Source organism: Lupinus angustifolius, chromosome LG05 (assembly GCF_001865875.1).
Source record: "Lupinus angustifolius cultivar Tanjil chromosome LG05, LupAngTanjil_v1.0, whole genome shotgun sequence".
In the NCBI taxonomy this organism is placed as follows: Eukaryota; Viridiplantae; Streptophyta; class Magnoliopsida; order Fabales; family Fabaceae; genus Lupinus; species Lupinus angustifolius.
The window spans coordinates 6,500,730-6,524,229 of record NC_032013.1 but is presented as its reverse complement, the minus strand read 5'-3'; the positions used below and the strand labels follow the sequence as shown (position 1 = coordinate 6,524,229).

The window sequence follows — 23,500 nt, the reverse complement described above, 5'->3', positions numbered from 1 at the left end:
AATCATGCCTTAATCGATTAACAGCATATTTCTAAGTGTATTTTCAAATTACAAAACTCAAATACGTTATTCACTTAATTTATACATGTTCAACACTAAGTTTATGCTTAGGATGCACAGATTACATGTATTTATATGATGCATGAACATATTATAAATGACATATCTCAAAACTTAAAATGATTTAAAGTTTTATGCATATGAGACATGTATTGAGTTTACCTAAGCCTTAGACTCAACCTAAACTAATTACTAGTCTAAGTCTAATACCAATCTGAGACTTAAGCATGTTGATTTATTGATGATCTTCAAGCTCTTATAATCACAAGTTGTCCTCATCAAAACTAAACACATAGTGAGAGAGCTTTCCAAAGTGCTCCTCTTGACATGCGCACTTTCACTAGTCTCATGGTTATGCAAGAAACAAGCAAGGGTTACCCTAAGTACTGCTGAAGTAAAATACATAGTGGCAAGTAGTTGTTTTGCCCAAGTGTTGTGGCTTAAATAACAATTACAAGATTATGGCTTAGACTTAGCTTGCATTCCCCTAAAATGTAACGATACTAGTGCTATAAATCTCACAAAGAATCCAGTAATGCATTCTAGAACAAAACACATAGATATAAGAAATCACTTCCTTAGGGACCATGTCTAAAAGAAAGATGTGATTGTAGAATTTGTTGATACTCATGACTAATTAGAAGATATATTTACTAAACCTTTGGCAAAAGAAGTAAGGTACAAAGAAGTATCGGAGTGAGAATTTGTAATTACTACTCTTAATATCTAGTGAAGAAATAGTATTGGATGTAACATTCGGTGACCAGTATAAAACTCTTTGAGTACTCTCTTTTCTCTTATCTCCTTAAATTTACTTGATATTTTTCTACTTAACTTTTCCGCTGCTACTAACTCTGAAATTTGCATAAAAATCTATCATAAATTTAAAACAACTAATTCACCCATTCTTGTTGTCATCCCAGTCTTACATTTTCTTCTCATTTTTTATTTGCTTCCTATCTAAGACAAATATGTACTAGTGTATAAAATGTTTGTTTAATCCATAGCTGGTGCAGATTAAAATTGTTCAACTTCCTGGACAATACATACACGAATCACTTTTGCCATAATAGAAATAAACAAATAGTATAATATCTATGCACAATGTAAAAATTTATATATAATAAGGGTATTATTTACCATTTAATTGTATTGTTTTTATTTATAAGTCAATAACAATTAAAAAATGAACAATAAATAATACAGTGACAATTTACCAATCTCTTACGCTATCATGATATATAGATCTTTTCTGATAAATAAATGAGGAGGAATGATGGAGAAAGTTAATCATCGCAATCATACAAAGATGGGAGGACAAGGAAGCTCATGCATCATGTATTCCTATTATCACATGGGGCGCGAAGAAGGGCATCTAAAATATAAATTAACGATTAATATCATATTTAATGAACTAAATATCAGGTATGAAAATCTTTAAAATGAATAAGAAAATGGACCACATACACGAAGGAAACAACCTCAGGAAGACAAACTCCTGATGGACCACATTTTTTGTACAGATATACACCGGCCTAAGAGACAACTTGCACGTAAGAATGAAACCAAGAAGGAATATATTTTTAAAGTACAGATTTAATTTCATAGGTCAAGCAACCATAGTATAAATATTACATTTAAGAATTGACATTAATGTCATTATATTTAGAGAGAAAATATATATATATATATATATAATATATATATATATATACTGATAGTATATGAGTTTTATATATTGTTATTGTATTAATTATCATTCGTTTAATCATCATTGATTCATCAAAAAATAATACAAATGAATGATGTAGAATGTGTATATATATTTACATTAACAGTACGCACATATTGTATATGGATCCTTTTTAATATTCGAAGGACAAGTGCTTCAAATCCAAAAGAAAATCCAACATATAATACTCATTTAACATTTTAGATATAATGAAATAACAATTTTGTAATTCAAAATAAAAGAAATTTGTTGGTAATTACTTTTCCATACACCAACCGACGTTGGTTCAAGTAGTAAATGTTTGATTCCCCTTAAGCAAGGTCTCGAGTTTGAGTCTTGCCTCCGGTGCGAGAATACTTGTTGGAAACAAAAAAAATTACTTTTCCATACATATTAGACTCTTTTATTTAATCATGTTACCTTATAAGAATAATTCAAGCTTTAGTTGGTTGTTCATAATTAATCACTAATTTTCAACATTAATGGCTGATTTGAGTGTCTATTTTGGGATACTTCTCATCTGGCTAGCCTCAACCTTGTTGTTAAGAGTGATCTTCACCAAGTCTCCCATCAAAACACATCTTCCACCAAGCCCTTGTGTCCTACCCGTCATTGGGCACCTCTACCTCCTAAGCAAGCTCCCTCACCAAGCATTTCACAAGATTTCATCCCGTTATGGCCCTTTGGTCTACCTCTTATTTGGCTCCAAACCTTGTGTTCTAGTTTCCTCACCAGAAATGGCAAGACAATGCCTGAAAACACATGAAACATGTTTCTTAAATCGACCAAAGAGAACCAACGTGGACTACATCACATATGGTTCAGCAGATTTTGTCTTGGCACCCTATGGGCCTTATTGGAGGTTCATGAAAAAGCTTTGCATGAGTGAACTCCTTGGAGTCCGCATACTCCAACAACACCTTCCTATTAGGGCTGAGGAAATAAAGCTATTCATGAAGAGTGTGATGAAGAAGGCTGATTTGAGAGAGGAAGTGAATGTGGGAGAGGAAGTGGCTATGCTATCAAATAACATAATTACAAGGATGGCTTTAAGAAGAAGGTGTTATGATGTTGAAGGGGAAGGGCACCAGTTGGTTGAGCTGGTTAAAGAGATGGCTGAGCTAGGTGGGAAGTTCAACTTGGGAGACATGTTGTGGTTTGTTAAGAAGTTGGATTTGCAAGGGTTTGGTAAAAGGCTTGAGAGTGTTAGAAGTAAGTATGATGCTATTATGGAGAGGATCATGAAGGAGCATGAAGATGCACGGAAGAAACGTGAGGAGGAAGAGGAAATGGGTCGGAAAGGAGACCAATCAGTGAAGGATTTGCTTGACATTTTACTTGATATTTATGCTGATGAAAGTTCAGAGATTAAACTAACCAGAGAAAATATCAAGGCCTTCATTATGGTAACTAACAATTACCTTATTATTTGATTTGATAAATACTTCAAAAACTTATGGAGTACTTAGCGTATCAAAATATTTTTTAATTTTTAAAATGTTATTTGAAATTTTTTTCACACTCACACACAAGTATTATATACGTAGAGTTTTATTATTTTTACAATTAAAACTCACTTTTTAAAAAAAAACAATTCTATATAAACATTTCAAAAATACCATAATAAAATAAAAGGACATCAACTGGCATTTTAATTGGATGTGCATAACCAATACTCAAAAACATTGTGTTCTGCCTATGTATTCGTGCTTCCCAGACGGATATATATAACAACATATGATTCCCTTTTTAAATTTTGAAAATATGTGGAAACTAACAGTTTTTGGTCATGTAATGCAGAATATTTTTGGTGCTGGAACCGAGACATCTGCTTATACAATAGAATGGGCCTTGGCTGAGCTAATCAACCACCCAAATATAATGGCAAAAGCAAGGTTAGAGATTCATTCAGTAGTTGGAAAGAGTAGAATTGTGGAGGAATCAGATATTCCAAACCTTCCCTATGTTCAGTCTATAATAAAGGAAACAATGAGGATTCACCCCACTGGGCCTTTAATAGTGAGGCAATCAACTGAAGATTGTAACATAGATGGGTATTGCATTCCAGCAAGGACCACTTTGTTTGTAAATGTATGGGCCATTGGTAGGGACACAAACAACTGGAATGACCCACTTGAGTTCCAACCAGAGAGGTTCCTCAATAAAGAGGGAGTGAGCCCATATCTGAAGGGTCAGAATTTTGAATTGTTGTCATTTGGAGCGGGAAGAAGAAGTTGCCCTGGTGCTTCACTAGCTTTACATATTATTCATACTGCTCTGGCTGGTATGATTCAGTGTTTTGAATGGAAAGTTGGGAAAGAAGGGAATGAAACTGTTGACATGGAAGAGGGACCAGGGATGGCCCTTCCAAGGGCACACCCTCTGCTATGCATCCCTCACGCTAGGATCCATCCTTTTGCACTAGTCTGATTTATGTTTTATGCATATCCAATGTCTGTCATAAAAATAAAAGAAAACAAGAAAAAAATCACCTTGCCCACCTGGTTTGTTTAATTTGTAACTTGTTCACATTAAAATTGAAATATATATGTATACATCAATCAGTTTTTCTGGCGGACTAATTTAATGGTTGGAATAAAAAATGACTTTGAAGAGGGAAAGGGTGATGGAGAATATCAATGGTAGCAATAACAATAAAAACATGATGACAATGAAGATAGTGGGAGAGTAATAGGGTCCCCACGGTTCTTTCGTCCACCTTGAGTCGAGGAGGAACCTTTTTATCCGACTCTAGCACGTTCGACAGAATGCTTCACTCTCATACTACATGGTTCACTCATTCTTGCAGGTATAACACTAATTTAATCGATTCGATAATCGATTTTATGAATCGAGATTTTAGGGTTTCTAAAGAGGGAAAATGGTGAGGACTCGGATATGTAGAAATTGATGGTGGTAGGGAGATGGAACTATGAAATAGTATTTGAAGTTGCTATTAATTTCTATAGGAGCACTCAATTTAGAGGATTGAATCAGAAGGGGGAAGCAAAGAAGGTTAGGGTTCTAAGTGAAGAATGACCCAGATTGACACTTGAATCTGATATAAGACTACCGTTAATTGATTATCTGCAGTAGTTAATCGATTAATGAACTTAAAGTTTTCAAAATTTTAAATTTTGGTTCCTAGGTAATCGATTGATTAAGACGATAATCAATTAATTAGATAATAAATTTCAAATTTTCAAAAATATTGAGCCCAGATAATCGGTTAAAGTGGATATTAATCGATTAAAACGTAAGACGAAAATTTTATTTTGGTTACTGGAACTCGAATTATTCGATTAAGGCATAGAATAATCGATTATTGATATAGCTTAACACATATATCAGTGCATTTTAAAGATTTCTACATATCAGTGCATACTAAAAGGTTTTGACACACTAACGATGCATAAGAACATTTGTGAAGATAATCTAAACAAGGAAGCATGCATTCATAACATATATCATTCATAAGCATATATTTAAAATCAAGAAAAAGGCACATAATTACCCTAATAAAATTAGTTTAGATACTTTTGATCAAGTATGTCAAGTTCTCTACGTAACACAAAGAATGTATCCTGTGGAAGGGGCTTGGTGAAAATATCCGCCAATTTCTTCGAGGTTTCAACAAATTCAAGTATGCAGTCACCTTTTTGTACATGATCTCTTAAATAGTGATGTCTAATCTCTATATGCTTAGTTCTAAAATGAAGAATAGGGTTCTTTGATAGATTTATGGCACTAGTGTTATCGCATTTTTATTGGAATTTTTACTAGTTTTAAGCCAAAGTCTGATAGTTGGTGCTTCATCCGTAGAATCTGAGTGCAACACACGCCAGCAACATTATATTCCACTTAAGCGGTAGATAAAGCAACACATACTTGCTTCTTACTATGTCATGATACTAGGGAGCTTCCCAAAAGATGGCAAGTCCTGCTAGTACTTTTCCGATCTAACTTGCATCCCGCAAAGTCAGAATAGGAATATCCGATTAGGGACAATGAAGCATCCCTAGGATACCATAAACCCATAGATATTTTTCCTTTAAGATATTTCATAACACGTTTTACAGTACTAAAATGAGATTCCTTAGGTGAGGCTTGATATCTTGCACACATACATACATTAAACATTATATCGGGGCGACTAACAGTTAGATACAATAAAGAACCAATTATCCCACGATATTTGGTTACCTCAATTGCTTTACCTTTTTCATCTTTGTAGAGATAGTAGGATGTTGTTGCTTCTTTACATTTATCCATCTCGAACCTTGAAGTGTCCATACTACTACTCTTTTTAAAACAAAATCTAGGGCACATAAGCATTTTCCTACTTGTTCTTACAGCAATGGAGTTGGTTACACACCTAATATTTATCATATTAGAAAACGGGGTGTGTCAACTCGCCAATATAAATTGGTAGAGAAAGGTGCTAACCCCAAAAGACCCAAATCACATCGGGTAACTAGAAAATCCTTTTATTTTGTTTTGCAGGAGTGCTTGAAAGCCATAAGCCAAAATGTGTTATCGTGACAAGGTTGTTCAAAGCACATAGCACGTGGAGATTCAAATTTTCATATTTCAACAATAAAGGTTGTACTATCTATGGAGAGAGCAACAAAAGAAAAATTCTTGATGTCGGTAAAGTTGGTAATCTCTATTTTTAATGCATCATGATAAGAATATAGTACACATCCATATAGATCATTTTTAATTAAGCATGAAGTAGTTGTTTGTTTTCCAACAGATGAATTAGTTAAAATAAAAATTATGGATGATTGTCAAAAGGGTAAACAGATAAACTATAAAACATCTTCTATCATATGCATGCTTACTAAACTATTCAAAATGGATGTTTCGTGCTTGGTATGACCGTCTAACTAGCTTTTTACTTAATAAAGGTTTTACCAAAGGAAAGGTCGACAAGGCACTATTTAATAAGAAAACAGATCATCATACTTTACTTGTTCAAATATATATCAATGGCATTATTTTCGGTTCTACTAATGATCTCTTGTGTAGTGATTTTGGTAAAATGATGCATGGGGAGTTTGAGATGTCCATGATGGGAAAGTTAAATTTATTCCTTCGACTACAAGTCAAACAACTCAAGGATGGTTTTTTTGTTAGTCAATCGAAATATTGTAGGGATATGCTAAAGTTTTTTGAGATGGATGACTGCAAACCAATTGCTACTTCTATGGGTTCTAGAACATACATAGATATTGATGAAGTTGGAAAATATGTTGATATTTGCAAGTATCAAGGTACGATCGGTTCCCTACTTTATCTTATCGCAAGTAGACCTGATATAATGTTTAGTTTTTGTCTTTTTGCATGTTATCAGTCAAAACCCGAAGAGTCACATATTAGTTCTGTTAAATGAATAATGAAATATCATAAAGACCCACCTGATGTGGGACTATGGTATCCAAAAGGAACTCTATGTGACTTGGTGGGATACTCAAATTTAGATTTCGCTAGATTGCAAACCTGAGACGAAAAGTACAAGTGGTACTTTCATATTCTAGGAAATGCTCTAGTCTCATGGTCTTGTAAGAAGCAAGCATGTGTTTCTCTAAGTATTGCTTAGGCAAAATATGTAGTATCAGGTAGTTGTTGTGCCCAAATATTGTCGCTCAAGCAACAATTGTGAGATTGTGTTTTAGACTTAGGTTGCATTCCCTTGATATGTGATAATACCAGTGCTATAAATCTCACCAAGAATCCAGTGATGTATTCCCGAACCAAACATATTGATATAACGTACCACTTCATTAGGGACCATTTCCAAAACAAAGATGTACTCTTGGAGTTTATTGATACACATGATCAATTAGAAGACATCTTTACCAAACCTTTGTCTAAAGAACCATTTTATAAAAGTAGACGAGAATTAGACATACTTGATGAAGCTTACTTGTCCTAAACATAATTAAATATTATATTTTTGCTTCATTATGTTTATCTCATGCCTGCTTGTGCTTGTACTTGTTTAAAATACTTAAATTTCAAGTTTTTGGGGTATGTAATCGATTAATGCTCAAAAGTAATTGATTATTAGGCATCAGATAGCTTGAATATTTCAAAAATGAAGATGGTCATCGATTACTCACCTAGACTAACCGATTAATTTGAAACATAGAAGATGTGACACCGATTACTCACCTGGAGTAATCGATTACACTACGTGGTATTTAAGGAATTTCTCCATATTTCAAACTTCATCTTCCTCCCTACAAACGTCTTCAACCATGTCAACCCCCGTCATTTTTGAGTCTATTCATATCATATTTCATGTCCAAACACATTACAACCTTCATTTTCGTGTTTAGTGGCCTAAATCAAAAAAACCCAAATCTCAAAATCCTAAAACCTAGTTTTTCAAAACCTTCATTTTCATGGCTTCAACTTTCAAAACATAGAAGCAACAAACTAATGTGGCTCCAAGGAGGCAACAAACCTCTTCCGAGACGAATCCTTTGGAATTGGCTCGACTTCTTACTAATGAGGAACAACACAAAGTCTTCACAAAGCATTTTTGTTCAGAGACTCATTTTCACGCCCGAGTTTGGTAAGTTACACTCTTTCGAGTCTAATGATTTCATTTTCCCCACGCTTGTTAATTAAAAAAAATAGTTTAATTTCTGTGAATTCAATGTGCCTACTACCCGGAACTTGTGAGGGTATTTTACTACAACTTAACATTTAAGAAGAATAAAATCTTCTCCTTTGTCAAAGGCAACGAACATGCCATAGACCGTTAAACATTAAGTTCAATTTGGGGTGACTTGCCATACATAGGGACCATAGTAGAATTAGGATTTCAGTGTGACTTAGAAGGGTATAACAAACATGATTTCTACTACTCGATGTGTAGATATTCTCATAGAGAAATTGGATTACATAAGCAAAGGGCCAGTGGTGATACTGTGAAAAACAAAAATATTATTTCTTCTAGTAATTTAAACCTAGAGGATTATTTGCTTCATTAATTTCTTAGTTACGTCATACTTCTAAAAATTTCAAATCATTTTCAACTTAATGATATAGAACTACAACGGATGTATGATATTAAGCATAACGTCCATATTAACTGAACATTGATGGTAATGAGATAAATCTGGATCTATAGAAGTGATATTGGACCCTTACCTTTGGCTATCATCATAATTGCCATTCTTGAGCATTTTGGTGTATCTCATGTTGGGGTGTCTAAGGTCATACTTGATACAAGGGATAATAAGATCGATGTGGATGTAATCCACAAAACGAGATTCTTTTGAGATACCAATAAAATGATCTACAAGCATCATGTTGATCATCAGACTACTCAATCTAAAAATCCCTCTACTGGCCCTCCTACACAACAACACTCTTCATTCCATGCTGAGTCATCATCATCTGATTCCACACCTTCCAATCAAATGGTTATGGATGAGTTGTTCTCACTTCAAGGCTACATCACCACAAGGATGGATGCTCTTGATGTTGCGAATCAAGAAGTCCAAGTGGAACTTTGTCGATTGTTGAATCAATTGGATTATATGGATTTAAATGTTGAGCATGTTGAGCAAGAATCGTAGAGCAGTTTGTCTAGGATTTGCTTAAGTTCATATGTTTTTGTTGTTATTGCTACTGATGAACTTGTTGGATGTTTTATTAGGTATTTGGCTATAATTTTTATTTTTTGTTATGTATGAATTGATTGTGCTTTTTTGTTGGTTAATGTTGTGGAATTTCAGTTAACTCATCATCTTATACCATTTAATATTCATAAAAGTTTACAATATTTTTACTGAATTCTCACATTGGCTTCAACATAAGTCAAAATTTATCTTGTAACCCTATTAGTTTATCTATGTATATATTATGTTGGAAACCTAGCTTTTCCATCTTTTTGATGAATTCAAAACGGGGAGAAAAGGAAGAAGATGTATATCTATGTATATGAATGTATATATTACTCTTGACCATGGTACGGTTTTGATAAAGACACAAAGATCACAAAAATAAGGAAAAAAGAAGAAGATGTTGAAGACAAAAAGAAGAACAAGCTTCAAATAGAGTCTTAGTCTTCAATAGGTACTTATATCCTTTACACTCTAGTATGTTTAGTAAACAATGCTCAAATGAAAGATAAAACTATTTTGAAATGAAATTGGAAAACTCTTAGACAAAGTAAAACAAATTTCAAAATGCTAAGTAACATGATACTTGACCTGAGTAACAAGTTACTAGACCTAGGTAACAGGTTACTTGGACTGTGTAATCGTGAGTAATAGGATATTGGGACTGTGTAACAGTTTATCTAACTAAGTAAAAACTTACCCAACAGAGTTAACACAGTGTAACTGAATACTATAAAGTAGTAACCAATTATATTTCATACATAGAGTTTGGGTAATTGATTACATCGTGATATAATTGATTACACAGAGTTGTTATAACCAGATTATCATATCCAAACTGAACAACTTTCATCCAAACTCAATGGGTTTCATTCCAATCGTGTCCCAACTTCATGGAAGGGTATATTAGTTGATTAGAAGCCTATCTAAAGGCATTTTTATTCAAAACTTATAGACTTTTCCTGAAGTTGTTTCAAGTGCAAGATCTAAAGTTTTTCAAACTTAAATACTTTCAAGGCCATTGTCTATTATGTGTATTGAGTAAGAGAATTGCAAGTTATAGAAGTGTTATATCTTATAAAGGGAATCTGCCCTAGAATTTATTAATCAAATCTTGTTGTAAAAATTGTCATCACAAGGGTGTGGTGAGAAAGGGAAAGAGAGTACTTGGAAAGGTTGATTTCCAAGGGTGTAAGGTATTTGTGAGTGTGTAAGGTACAAGGAGTCTCATGAGAGAAATTTTATTTATGACTCAAGATATCTAGTAAAGAAATCTCTTATGTTGCAAGAGTACTGGATGTAGTCTTCGATGGACAAGAAGGTGAACCGGTATAAATGTTTGTGTTCTCTCTCTTGTCTCTAGTCTTTTTATTTTATTTTGGAGTTTGTGTTTGGTAATCTTTCTGCAACATTTTCATTGCATAACATTCTGATATCATAGAAAAAAATTTGACCATTACTTCACACAACTAATTCACCCCTCTCTTAGTTTCCATCAAATACTTACACATGCTTGGCACTAGGCGGAAGAATCTCTTGCCAAACTCAGAACCACTTGTGATAATTCAAATAAAGGGGAATTATGGGAATCAACCATTTCCTTTCTTAGGATCCATTACATCTAGACCACTCTTAGGCATTTGCACATGTGAAATGTTGGAAAGATAGTTAATGTATGTTTAATTTCTTGTCTTTCACGTCGAGCCATACTTGGTCGGCTACCCACTACTTGTAAACCAAATTTCCATGAGAAGTAATAACTTGGATGTTTATTCAGAATTAATTCCTTGTTAGTGAGAAATTCTCCTATCTTTGTGGTTGAACCAAGGCCCCTTTCTTATAAAGAATCCTTCCTTATGGCATACTCCATAGGCATATCAAGCATTCTTGCTTGTGGCGCCATCCCATCTTTAAACTTTACCATTTTATCTTATCCTCTTACAACTCAAACACATTCATACTTATACACAAATTCAATCATATACGTTCCATTTCAATTATACACGTTCAAATATCAATCTTCCACAATTCACAATTCCAAAATAATCAAGAACGATGGTCAACAAAGACAACCACCTCTAAAGAGGTTGTCATCATTTTGACACCCTAAATGATAGTGAAAACATATGAGTTTATGACTATAATTAAACTAAAGGGAAAGTGATTGAAAACTAGTCAATTTAAGTTTACCTCTAGAATATTATGACAAGCAAGCTTACTTCTGGAACTTCGGCAGTCCTAGTACCTTATCATGTACCACCTGACTATCTCGAGCCTACATATATCTTTATGATACAATAATACTTTTTTCATTTAGGGCAACCTGACACATCAAGAAAAACATATTGTTAATCACATTGATAAATAAAGTATGCAAATCAAGTTTAAATGATATGTACTTACAACATGATTAGTCACTTGTAGAATATTTTCATTGTCAATGACATCATTCTTGTTCTTACTTCCATATAACTATATAATGTCCAAGTATACTGATGATAGGTGTATCATTTTGTTCTAGATGCCAATTCATAACCAATAATGTAATATGAAAAAAAATCTTCACACTTACTCGCATACTTACAAATAAATCATCCTTACGATTCTTTCCTCAATTTCTTTATACCATGTTCGAGAAGCTCGATATGGATACAATGGTTTAGATGCTCTCTTGCAATTTTCTTCAATTATTTTATGCAAAAAGAATCATCATTTAAATAAATATGTACTATTATCATATATAAAAAGCATAAATAATACATAAAAAAGAATAAGACTTTACCAAGAAAAACTCATCTTTTGTGCATCTAATAACAAAAGTCTTCTAATGAGCCTCATCAATGATAGTTTCATATTTGGTTGGTGGCTTAAGGTTGATGTTTCCATTAGTATCTCTAACATACTTCCCGACATTGGTTCTAAATTTCCGATGACTATTGTTGTTATATTTAAGGATGTAATCCTTGTGTTTCTCACCAACATCATTCATTGAAGAAACTATTGTCATCACAGTTAATTGATTACAACATGTGTTAATCGATTAAATATGAATGTGAACCAATTCATAAATAAAGTATATAATTAATCAATTAACTAAGTTACAGTAACTAAAGGATTTAATTTCTTGGCATCATTAATAAATTAATCCATCCTTTAATCGACTAGAGGGGGTGAATAGGTGTTGTAGAGCACTTATGCTTTAATCGACTTCTAGCACCACAGAAGAAGAGGAGTCGGCAAAACTTTGCCTCATGGTTAAAAATCAAAATTCTTGCGACTCAAGCAACCACGAAGAGTCGAATGAGGTACATTCTTATGAATCTGAATCTAGTTCTGATAATTGTCGTACTTACGATGAATTATGTGGTGCATTTGGCGAGTTGCATGAATAATTGGAAAAGCTAGCTAGAATAAATGTAGATAGAAAAAGAGTGTTTCTTGTGCGTGAAAAGAAATAATTGAAATGCTGAATTTTATTGATGAATTGAAATTTGAGAATAAAGCTCTTGACCTCATATATTCTAATGCTACTTGCAACTGTTCTACTAAATTAATTGAGGTGTCTACTTGTGAAAAGTGCAAAATTTTGGAAAACAAAAATTTGTGCTTAAAGTAGAATTTTGCAAACTTCACTAGTAGTTAATACATGAAAAATTTGCTTGCTGCATCTAGGAATGTAGGTAACAGATCTGGTCTAGCTTAGAAGTATGCTAATAAAATGAAATTTAACATGAAACAAGTAGGATATACCAAAAAGTTGCATGGACATACTTGTATTTCTTGTGATATAAGAATGCATGGTATACCTAGTGGTCAATTTAAGTGAATTCAAAAGGGACAAGTTTCCAAGGTTACTAACAAGAAGGGACCCAACAAAACTTGAGTACCTAAAATTAGCAAGTGACATAGCAAGGCCCATGACGGGTGATAGATCGATGTTCTTAGAAGTATCACTCAAGGAGAAAGGTCATGTCACGTATGGCAACAACAACCAAGGGAAGAAACTTGGAATAGGAAAAATCGGGAATGTTTCACAAACAATAATTGACAACGTGATTTATGTGGAAGGATTAGAGCACAACTTGCTAAGCATAAGCCAACTTTATGACAAAGGTAATAAAATGTCTTTTGATTCCAAATGTTGCATAATTCGTAGTGGCATAGACAATAAAATTAAGTTCATTGGTCATCGAATACGCAACATATATGTGATTGATCTAGATGATATCACATCTCTATTTTCAAATTGTTTTATTTCAAAAGAAAGTGATATATGGGTTTGGCCTAGGAGGACAACATATATTCATTTGAAACATCTAGAAAATTGTCTTCCAAGGACATAGTGATTGGATTACCAAAGCTGAATTTTAAAACTAAGGATATTTGCGACTCTTACCAAAGATATAAACAAGTCAAACATTCATTTTCATAAAAAACTATGGTATCGAAAACAAGGCCTTTGGAATTGCTCCATATGGACTTGTTTGGACCATCACAAATTATGCGCTTTTGTGGTAGTTACTATGCAATAGTCATTGTGGACGAATTCTCTAGATTCACTTGGACATTGTTTCTCGCTTTGAAAAGTACCTCTTTTAAATCATTTAAAAATCTTGTTGAACTTCTTCAAAATTAACTCAACCATAAAATAGTGTGTATTCGAAGTGATCATGGTGGTGAGTTTGAAAACCACCAATTTGATAAATTCTCTCAAAAAAAATGACATTCATAACCAATATTCTGCTCCTTGAACTCCCCAACAAAATGTATTTGTTGAGAGGAAAAATCGAGTTCTTTAGGAGTTGGCTAGAAGCATGTTAAACAAAAGCAAGGTGCCTACATACTTTTGGGCCGATATGGTGCATATCATATGCTATGTAATGAATAGAGTTCTTTTGAGGCCTAAACACTTGAAACCCCCTACGAACATTTAAAAGGTCGAAAGCCAAATAGTTCAAATCTTCACGCTTTTGGGTGTAATTGCTTTATTTTAAATAATGGTGAAGATCAATTAAGTAAATTTGATTCAAAAGTCGACGAGGGAATATTCTTAGGTTCCTCTAACCATAGGAAGGCATTTAGAGTCTATAGCAAACATACTATGAATGTTGAAGAATCTATACATGTAGATTTTGATTAGTCTTCTCTAGAAGAGAAGAGAAATATTGTTTCTGGTCATGTTTCAGGTGCTCTTGAAGATGTATACACTAAGGATGTAGAATCTAAAAATTTGTTGCAAGATAATCAAGAAGCAAGTCAATATCATCAAGATATGCCACAGGCTTGGAAACTGAAGAAGGACAACCTCATCGATAAGGTTATAAGTAATATCTCAAGGGGAGTGGTAACCCGTAATTCACTTTTCAATATTTGTAACTTTTTGTTTTTTTTCTAAAATTGAGCCTAAGACTATAGATGAGGCAATAGAGGATAAAAATTGGGGAATAGCTATGCAAGAAGAGCTTAACCAATTTGAACGTAATAATGACTAGACCTAGTGGTCATCCTCTTATTGGCACAAAATGGGTTTTTTGAAACAAATTAGATGAGTTCGGATTGATTATTATAAACAAGACTAGATTGGTAGCCAGGGGTTATAATCAAGAAGAAGGATTTGATTATGATGAAACTTATGCCCATGTTGCAAGGTTAGAGGCTATTAGAATGCTTTTAGCTTTTGCTTCAATAATGAATTTCAAACTTTACCAAATGGATGTAAAGAGTGCATTCTTGAATAGATAAATTCACGGAGAAGTATATGTTGACCAACCCAATGGTTTTGAAGATTATAAATATCCAAATCATTTCTTTAAGTTGAAAAATGCACTTTATGGGTTGAAACAAGCTCCAAGAGCTTGATATGATAGACTTAGCTCATTTCTTTTAGAAATGGGGTTTGTAAGGAGTAAGGTTGACACTACTCTTTTTATATCTAAATCTGAAAAAGACATTTTATTAGTTCAAATTTATGTAGATGATATAATATTTGGTGCAACTAACAATGTTTTGTGCAAGGAATTTTCTGATCCTATGAAGGGTGAGTTTGATATGTCAATGATGGATAAATTCACATTCTTCCTTGGGCTGCAAATAAAACAAATGAACAACGACATCTTTGTTCATCAATTGAAATATTGCAAGGAGTTTCTGAAAACATTTGAGATGGATAAATCTAAAGAAGATTCAACTCATATGGGATCATCTTGTTATCTAGACAAGGACGAGAAGGGTAAAGCAGTAGAGGTAACTAAATATTGAGATATGATTGGCTCTTTATTGTATCTAACTTCAAGTCGGTCCAATATAATATTTAGTGTTTGCATGTATGCTAGATATCATTCATTTCCTAAAGAATCACATTTTTCTGCAATCAAACACATCATGAAATACTTAAAAGGAACCTTAAATATGGGACTTTGGTATGTTAGGGATACCTCACTTTCATTAATACGTTACTTTGACTCCAATTTTTCCGGTTGCATATTGTATTGAAAGAGTACTAGTGGTACTTTCCACCTATTAGTAAGTTCATAGTCTCATGGTATAGTAAAAAGCAAGTTTGTTTTGCTTTGCCAACTGCTGAAGCAGAGTATATCGTTGTAGACGTATGTTATGCTCAATTCTTTTGGATGAAGCAGCAAGCATTAGACTATGGTCTAAAACTTGATAAAATTTCTATCAAGTGTGATAATACTAGTGGCATAAACTTATCAAAGAATCTCATCTTGCATTCTAGAACAAAGCAAATAGAGATAAGGCATCACTTTCTTAGAGATCATGTATATAAAGGTGTTTGTGTTATTAAATTTGTAGAAACATAAATAAAACTAGTCGATAAATTCACCAAGCCCCTTCCCATGGATTCCTTCTTTATCTTGAACATAGTACTTGGCATACTTGATGAATCATATCTAAGTTAGCTTGTTTTAGGTTCTTGATAACCTCTTTCGTGACTACATATTGTTTTGGTTGTGTGGTAGAATATCTTTGAGACGTTAGAATAGTTCTTTCTAATCATAACTTAGAAAATTGTTAAACTAATTCGAATTATACTCAAATCTGTAAAACCTCTGCATTTAATTGATTACTTCAGGATTTAATCGATTACCTGGGCAAAATTATTGAAATAGAAATCGATTAACTCACTATTAATTGATTACCTGAGCTTAAATTCTTTTAAAATTTAATTGATTATTTGTTGTCTTAATTGATTAAACTGAGGAATTTCTTAAATCAATTAAGTCTATCCTTAATCAATTAAAAGCAATAATAGACTGACTCATGTACTATTCCTATTTCAGTTTCGGTTCAAACCCTAACTTCTCATACTTTGTCTTCTTCCCATAGATTTTCATCTAGTTTTCAATCTCAAGTCAAATTAGAGCATACCCAATCATTTTCCATTCTTCCTCTCCTCTCCTAACCTTCCAGTTAACCTCAAGTCATGCAATTTAAGATTTCCCCAATTTAGAAACCTAACCCCTTTTCCCAAATCGATTTGTTTAATCGATTATCTCCACAATTAGATGCAAAGATGAGTGATCTGAAGTAAAAGAGAATCAAACATACTGTCAAAGATACACAGAACATTGAGGTTGGCGGATCTTCATCTACACAAGGTGGCTGAAACACCTTAAGGAATGATCCTTATTAATTTCTTTCCCTCCAAGCTACAAGGATAGAAAACTTCATTGGCTGAAAGCCAACATACATCTAGTATGCAGACATGGCTTTGAATTTCCTAACCAACTAGAGACTCAAGGGGTCAACACCTTCTTATAACTGAACAATAATATTTATCCCTCCTTGGTTCAGGAATTCTATGGAAATTTTCAGTTTAAGGATGGTAATTATGTTAGTATGGTTAAAGGGAAATTGTTTACATTGAATAAGGAATTATTTTTGGAGGTTGGTAGTTTATCATGTGATGAATCTCCCATGTACTACTTTCAAGATGCAATGTGGAAATCACAGGATACAGTTTGGATGTATAACTCATGTCTAAGTGATTCTCACTACTTTATGGAAAGGAATTTGACTCAAGTTGAGTCATTGACTGTGGAGAACTAGCTTCTTTATTACCTTATTGCTTACATCTTAGTTCAGCATAACACTAACCATGTGCAACCAACTGTTAATGATTTGACGTTGATGTGTGCAATTAGGGAAGGCATAATGGTAAATTGACCATTAGAAATCTTGAAAGTTATGTCGGGCATCACTATTTCTTCCTCTCGGTTATTGGCTTACGGGATATTTATATCTCGTATTATCGACCATCTGGGTATTGACACTGTTGGCGAGGAGATTATAGTTGTGTATCCCATAGAGTATTTGGTGGGTGACAACCTAATTCATAAAATGGGAATCTATAAGTATGCTTCTGGTTGGATGTATCAGGAGGATCACACCACCACTATGGATTTGGAATTGTCTGAGGAGGAGGAGGATGCAAATCAAGCTGAGCAGAACATTGGACAAGAAAATGTTGAGGTTCCTGCACATATATGACCTACATTCGGTTCAGCGTACTTGGATTCTATGGAGCAATGTCTGAATGTGTGTCTGCAAGGTACGGAAGACAGGCTCATGGCTGAGCGTCATAGGCAGGAACTGGATAATATGACTCAGTTTGAGGTCTTGATGATCATGTTCTCTACTTTTCTTTGATTCTCTCAACTAGCACAACCACCTCCTGATGCTTAGTCTAGCTTAGGACGTCTTAGAGTATCCTAGTTAGGTTAGTCGTTAACTGTGTGTCTTATTGTGACTTGTTATGTTTTGTTATGACATATTATAATATGGTTTGTAACCTTGACATATATTCTGTTGTTTTGTGTACTTGATGAACATTGTTATTATCCTACTTTACTATTTGCTGAACATTGTTATGCACTACATTGTGTTTATTTCTATTATACAGTGACGATTCAATATTTTTATATGTTAACATGCATGTGGAAGGTAAAATCTAAAAGTTTTGGAAAATGAAATACAATAATTTTGATAAATTAGTTGATTATCAATTTTCTTAATTGATTAATTGCATAAGTAATCAATTAAGTGTAGTCATGTATTCAATATACAAACCATTTTTATACCCGCTAATTTTAACTCATTTGCTCATAATAACAAGTCTTGAAAAATTTCAGAGTTTTAACTTTCAAAATTAATTTTTAGCAAAGTTCTTACAGTGTCAAAAGTCCTTAGTTTTTTTGACGCGTGAAAGAGAGATAAGGGTAGTTTCATTGAAAATTATCAATTGTACATCAATTGTCAAAACCATTTTTGAAAAGCCTGGAAAAATCACACATTATTCATTTAAGTCTCTTGTGAGATTTTTAGTTAGGTTTTAGTGGTGTTCTAAATTGTTACATTAGCACATTTTAGGTGCAATTACAACTTGTAAATTTGTGACGATTTTCTTGAATTCACTTTGTGTGTTAGTATCACTGTTTGTTAGAGAATTAAGTTGGGAAATCCTAGTTGTGATTAGGTGGTGTATTCACTAGTACAAGAGTCTTGGAAGTGAGTTAGGAGTGATTGGGGCCATAATCATAATAGTGTCGAGTATGCATTATAAGAGGGTTTAGGGTCAAACCATTAAAGGATCTCTAAGTCCAAGAAAGAAGTCTTGTATCGTTGGAAGTGTGTTTTGTAAAACATTTGATTGCCATTAGTGAAGAAAAATCTCCCAAGATCAAAAGTGGAGGTCTGGATGTAGTTTCCAAGTAGACCAACAAACAAACTAGGATAAAAGACTGTCTCGAATTTTCTCTAACCCATACTTTTTTAATTTCAAGTCAATTTATAATTTCCTTAGTTAGATTACTTTGCTTATTGAGTTTACTACATACTTTGAATTTGTGATATTACTTAGGCATAAAGTCGTTAGGCATTGCATCTGAAATTGATTGAAATTGTTGTTAACTTTCTGTGCAAGAACACATATTTTCAAGAAGAACAAGAATCATGTTGATTGATTAAACATCTATTAATTGATTAAGTCTTATTAATCGATTAAGGCTCAATATAATCCATTAAACTGGTAGTTTTCATAATATCTCATTAATCAAAAAATGTGGTATAAGTGCTCTACAACACCTATTCAACCCCCCTGCTCTCTAGGTGACCATAAGTCCTTATTATCCAACAAAAGATTCATATATATAGTTTGAGATTAGAAAATGTATCAATTACTTAATTTAATCATGATACATAACGTATATTAATATTCATTTACTTTTTCCTTACAAAATATATGCATAATCATGAAAGGCACGATTCTCAATAGAGCTCACTACAAAGAGTGAAGTTGAATCTATGCAAATTAGCAACGCTTGTTTCACAGAGCATTATTGAATCGTTGAGGCATACATTCAGCAGTGATCGCTGAAGCAAGTGATGTTGAGTGTATATCCCCTATAAAAGTTTATAATGTTTTCTTTAACGATAGATGTTGATTCTCTTTCGCCTTATATTTAACATCGTTCTACTAACAAGCATTATTGAATGACAATTGTTAAATATGAATTCTGGTGTAGTGAGAACACCACAACATAATGGTGTTGTAGAAAGGAACCAATACAATAATTAACAAGAAAAATGCTAAACAAAACAAATATCTCTAAATAAATTTGAGATAATGTTGTAAGTGTTAGTAGCTATGTGTGAAATGGTATATTAATTGGAAATATTTAAAAAAAAAACTCCTTATGAAAATTACAAAGGAAGAAACCTATTATTGTTTACTTGCATATGTTTGAATGTAAACGTTTTGTTTTGAACAATGGAAAAGATAATCATAGTAAATTTAATCTTAAACCTTTTGATGAAATCTTCCATGGTTATTCTCTTATAAGTAAATCTTATATAATTTTTAACAAGGGAACTCTTACCATTGAAGAATCTATGCATATTTACTTGGATGAGAATAAACCCTCTAATGAGGAAAAAGTTGTTATCTATGAGGAGGAAGATGAAGAAAATTGACCATGTAAATGAAAAAGTGTTGTTTCAAACGAAGTAGAAGGAACAAAATGAAATCGAGCAAGTAAAGTATAACAATGAGATACCTCAACTAGAAATGTAAACTTATGATGATCTACCAAAAGAATGGAGAACTCGGGGATATCATCCAATTGATAACATCGTCAGAGATAAAAATTGAAGAGTATCCACTAGACTTGAACTCAAAGACACATGTTTAAATTAGCTTTTATTTCTCAAATTAAACCATCCAAATATGTATGATGTTACAGAAGATGATCATTAGATTTTAGCAACATGAAAATGGAATAATTGCCCAAAAACGTAAGAATAGAAAAATAATTAGTACTAGATGGGTGTTTAGGAATATGTCAGGAAAATGAAATTATTGTTAGGAATAAGGTTAGACTAGTAGCTCAATGTTATAGTTAAGAAGACATATATTTTGATGAAAAATATATACTTTTTACTAAACTTCAAGCTATTAGATTATGAGTGTTGTATGTATGCATTGTCAATTAAAGATTTATACACAATTATTACATCATCCACTACTCCTTAGAATTAATTTTTTTTTTGAGGAATTAATATGATTAAATATAAATGGCAGAAGATGTAGTAATAATATATAGACCTCAAATATTGTTAGAATATACATTTTTATCTTTTAGATTATTATTAGTCTTTTTTATAAGTAAATATTATTATTAGTCTACGCATATTCTCTTAATTTTCAACTCATAAATATTACATGTGAACACTCAATTTTGTTCGACTATTTTCTAAAAAATAAAGACACAAAACTTTCAAAACAAAACAATAATAGTAATTGAAAAAAACATTTTTTTAAATATCACAAAACTATTTTTATATAACTTAATTGTTCGGTTCTTATCCAACTATTAGAAAATCTTTGATTACATTTACCTGTTATTTTATTTTAATTAAATAATCGATTTTAGTAGCAATTTAATAAAAACGTTACATATTCAAAAGGTTACAGAAAAAACAGAAGGGAACATTATTCATATATCAGTGCCCTGTGCTCAAACAACTAGCAATTTGGGTAATGTGAGAGAAGAGAAAATAAAAATGGAAAATGGTGTACTAATTCCAAAAACCCGGTTGGTGCTTCATTTCATCTCATAGAGTACCCCCAAAAAACAAACGAAAGTGAGTACCTACACAAATCCTCACCTTCATTCATTCACTCCATCATCTTCCTAAATCAATACATAGAATATCAATTCCGAATATTCTCATTGCATCTGGCACATCTCACGCCATTTACCTCTTTATTTTAATAAGATAATGGCAGAAGAAGATATGATGAATCTTAAGGGACAATAGTGCAAGTATGGTGGATTACTGAGAGGTTCAAACTAACCCAAAGACCACACTCAGTTAGAGACATGGTGTCCCTCTACCGCAACCTGAAACAAACCTATGACTTAAATTGTTAATAATTTATAAGCTCTGATGCAATACTTAAGGAGACCAAGCTTGACTATGAAGGTCTTAAAGATATGGATGGCCCAATGGCAATGGCACGGACAAAAGGGCACAAAATACCATTGGATAACTCGTAGGGTTGATCCATGATGATTAGTCAAAGTTAGCCCAAGGGGGTGCCAAGATGTTGAATTACATCATGGTCCATGGTTCTGGCCGAGCCAAGGATGAAACAGGTCAGGTGCATGACACGGGCCAAGGCATAGTGCACAAGATCAAATATGACTGTGGCACGAGGCTAGGTGCATCAGGCACAAAGCCTAGCCGAGGCACACGCCTATGCACATCAGGCCTATCAAACCGAGGCAAGGAGCTTGGCACATCATGTCTTGAGCTAGCTATTGGGCCAATATGGTCTGACCAGGATTTCTGACTGAGGCGCCTACTCCTAGCGTGCCAAGTGTGGCGCTGGGCGTTGGTCTGATCGAGTTAAGCCTAGCCAACACTTTAGTAGGTCATTTTAAATTTCAATAATAATTGTGTGGAAAAGTTTGGACCAACAGACATATTTTATTTATAAAAATTGCTCATAAATAATGTTTATTTTGTAAAATGGCTCGTGTGGCTTTAAACAAGTCATAAAGTGTAACGAACACTTTAATGTTTGGGCAACTCTTATTTTCTTGAACCAACGTCACATTTATTATGTTTATTGTTTCTTGGCAGGTAAGTAAATAATAATAGGGATGTTGTAGAGGAAATGTTCGTGGGACTTAAAAGGAGCATTAATGATGGCTTTACAACATGTTTGGACCGTTGGTGTATATTTCAACTGGGTATAAATCACCAAACAACATTCTAAGTCATTTTCAGAGCTGTTGGAGAAGAGTTGCTCGTGGGACACTTAAAGTGCCCGTTGGAGCCTTAATATGCTCATTTATGGAGGTTTACACCAACTTCTAGCCGTTGGAAGCTTGGTATTGTTGGACATAAAGGTCCAAATGACATCCTAGGCTATATTGCTCACAAAAAAACTTCACTTGTCCAAGGGAAATCCTACTCTTGAGGATGGCATCCTATGCTCATTATTTCTTGGTTGTGGAACACATTTAAGTGGTAAATTAACTCCTATTTTCCCATGTGTTCAATTGGAGTTATTTTTAGCCGTGGAATTCATTTGGATGAAGAATCCTATGTTACTAAACATTCATTATTCAACTGTGGAGCTATAACTTGGAGTTAAGACAAGAATATCACCATGTGATTCATGTCTTAACCGTGGCATCAATGAGGCAAGGAATCCTAGGGCCACCAACTCATCAAGCTGTGGACATACAAGCCTCAACAAGAATCATATGTCTTCTTCATTATGTTATTAATGTCTTTAATTCTCTTCTTGAATGTAATAAAGTTGCCAATGGCACATGTTAACTGAATTTAGGCATGTGCAGGATGAGATTACAAGTCAAATGGATCCTATGTTGGATTACCATGAACTAGGACTTTAATGCCTTGTTTCTTTTCTTTTCTTGGGAGCCAAGTTGACTTTCCAATATATGTATGTGTGTTGTTCATGAAATAAACAAGTTAAGTTGAATATAATTCATTTTGAATTGAGGATTATTCC

General features: G+C 33.3%; 1 protein-coding gene across 1 annotated transcript; it reads left to right on the top strand.

The window, feature by feature from the left end:
* Positions 2,203-4,346, top strand: LOC109347589 (cytochrome P450 93A3). The gene is made up of 3 exons (XM_019587518.1): positions 2,203-3,198; positions 3,593-4,279; positions 4,331-4,346. Exons 1-2 carry the CDS (start codon positions 2,275-2,277, stop codon positions 4,220-4,222), a joined length of 1,554 nt encoding a protein of 517 aa, XP_019443063.1. The 5' UTR covers positions 2,203-2,274; the 3' UTR covers positions 4,223-4,279; positions 4,331-4,346.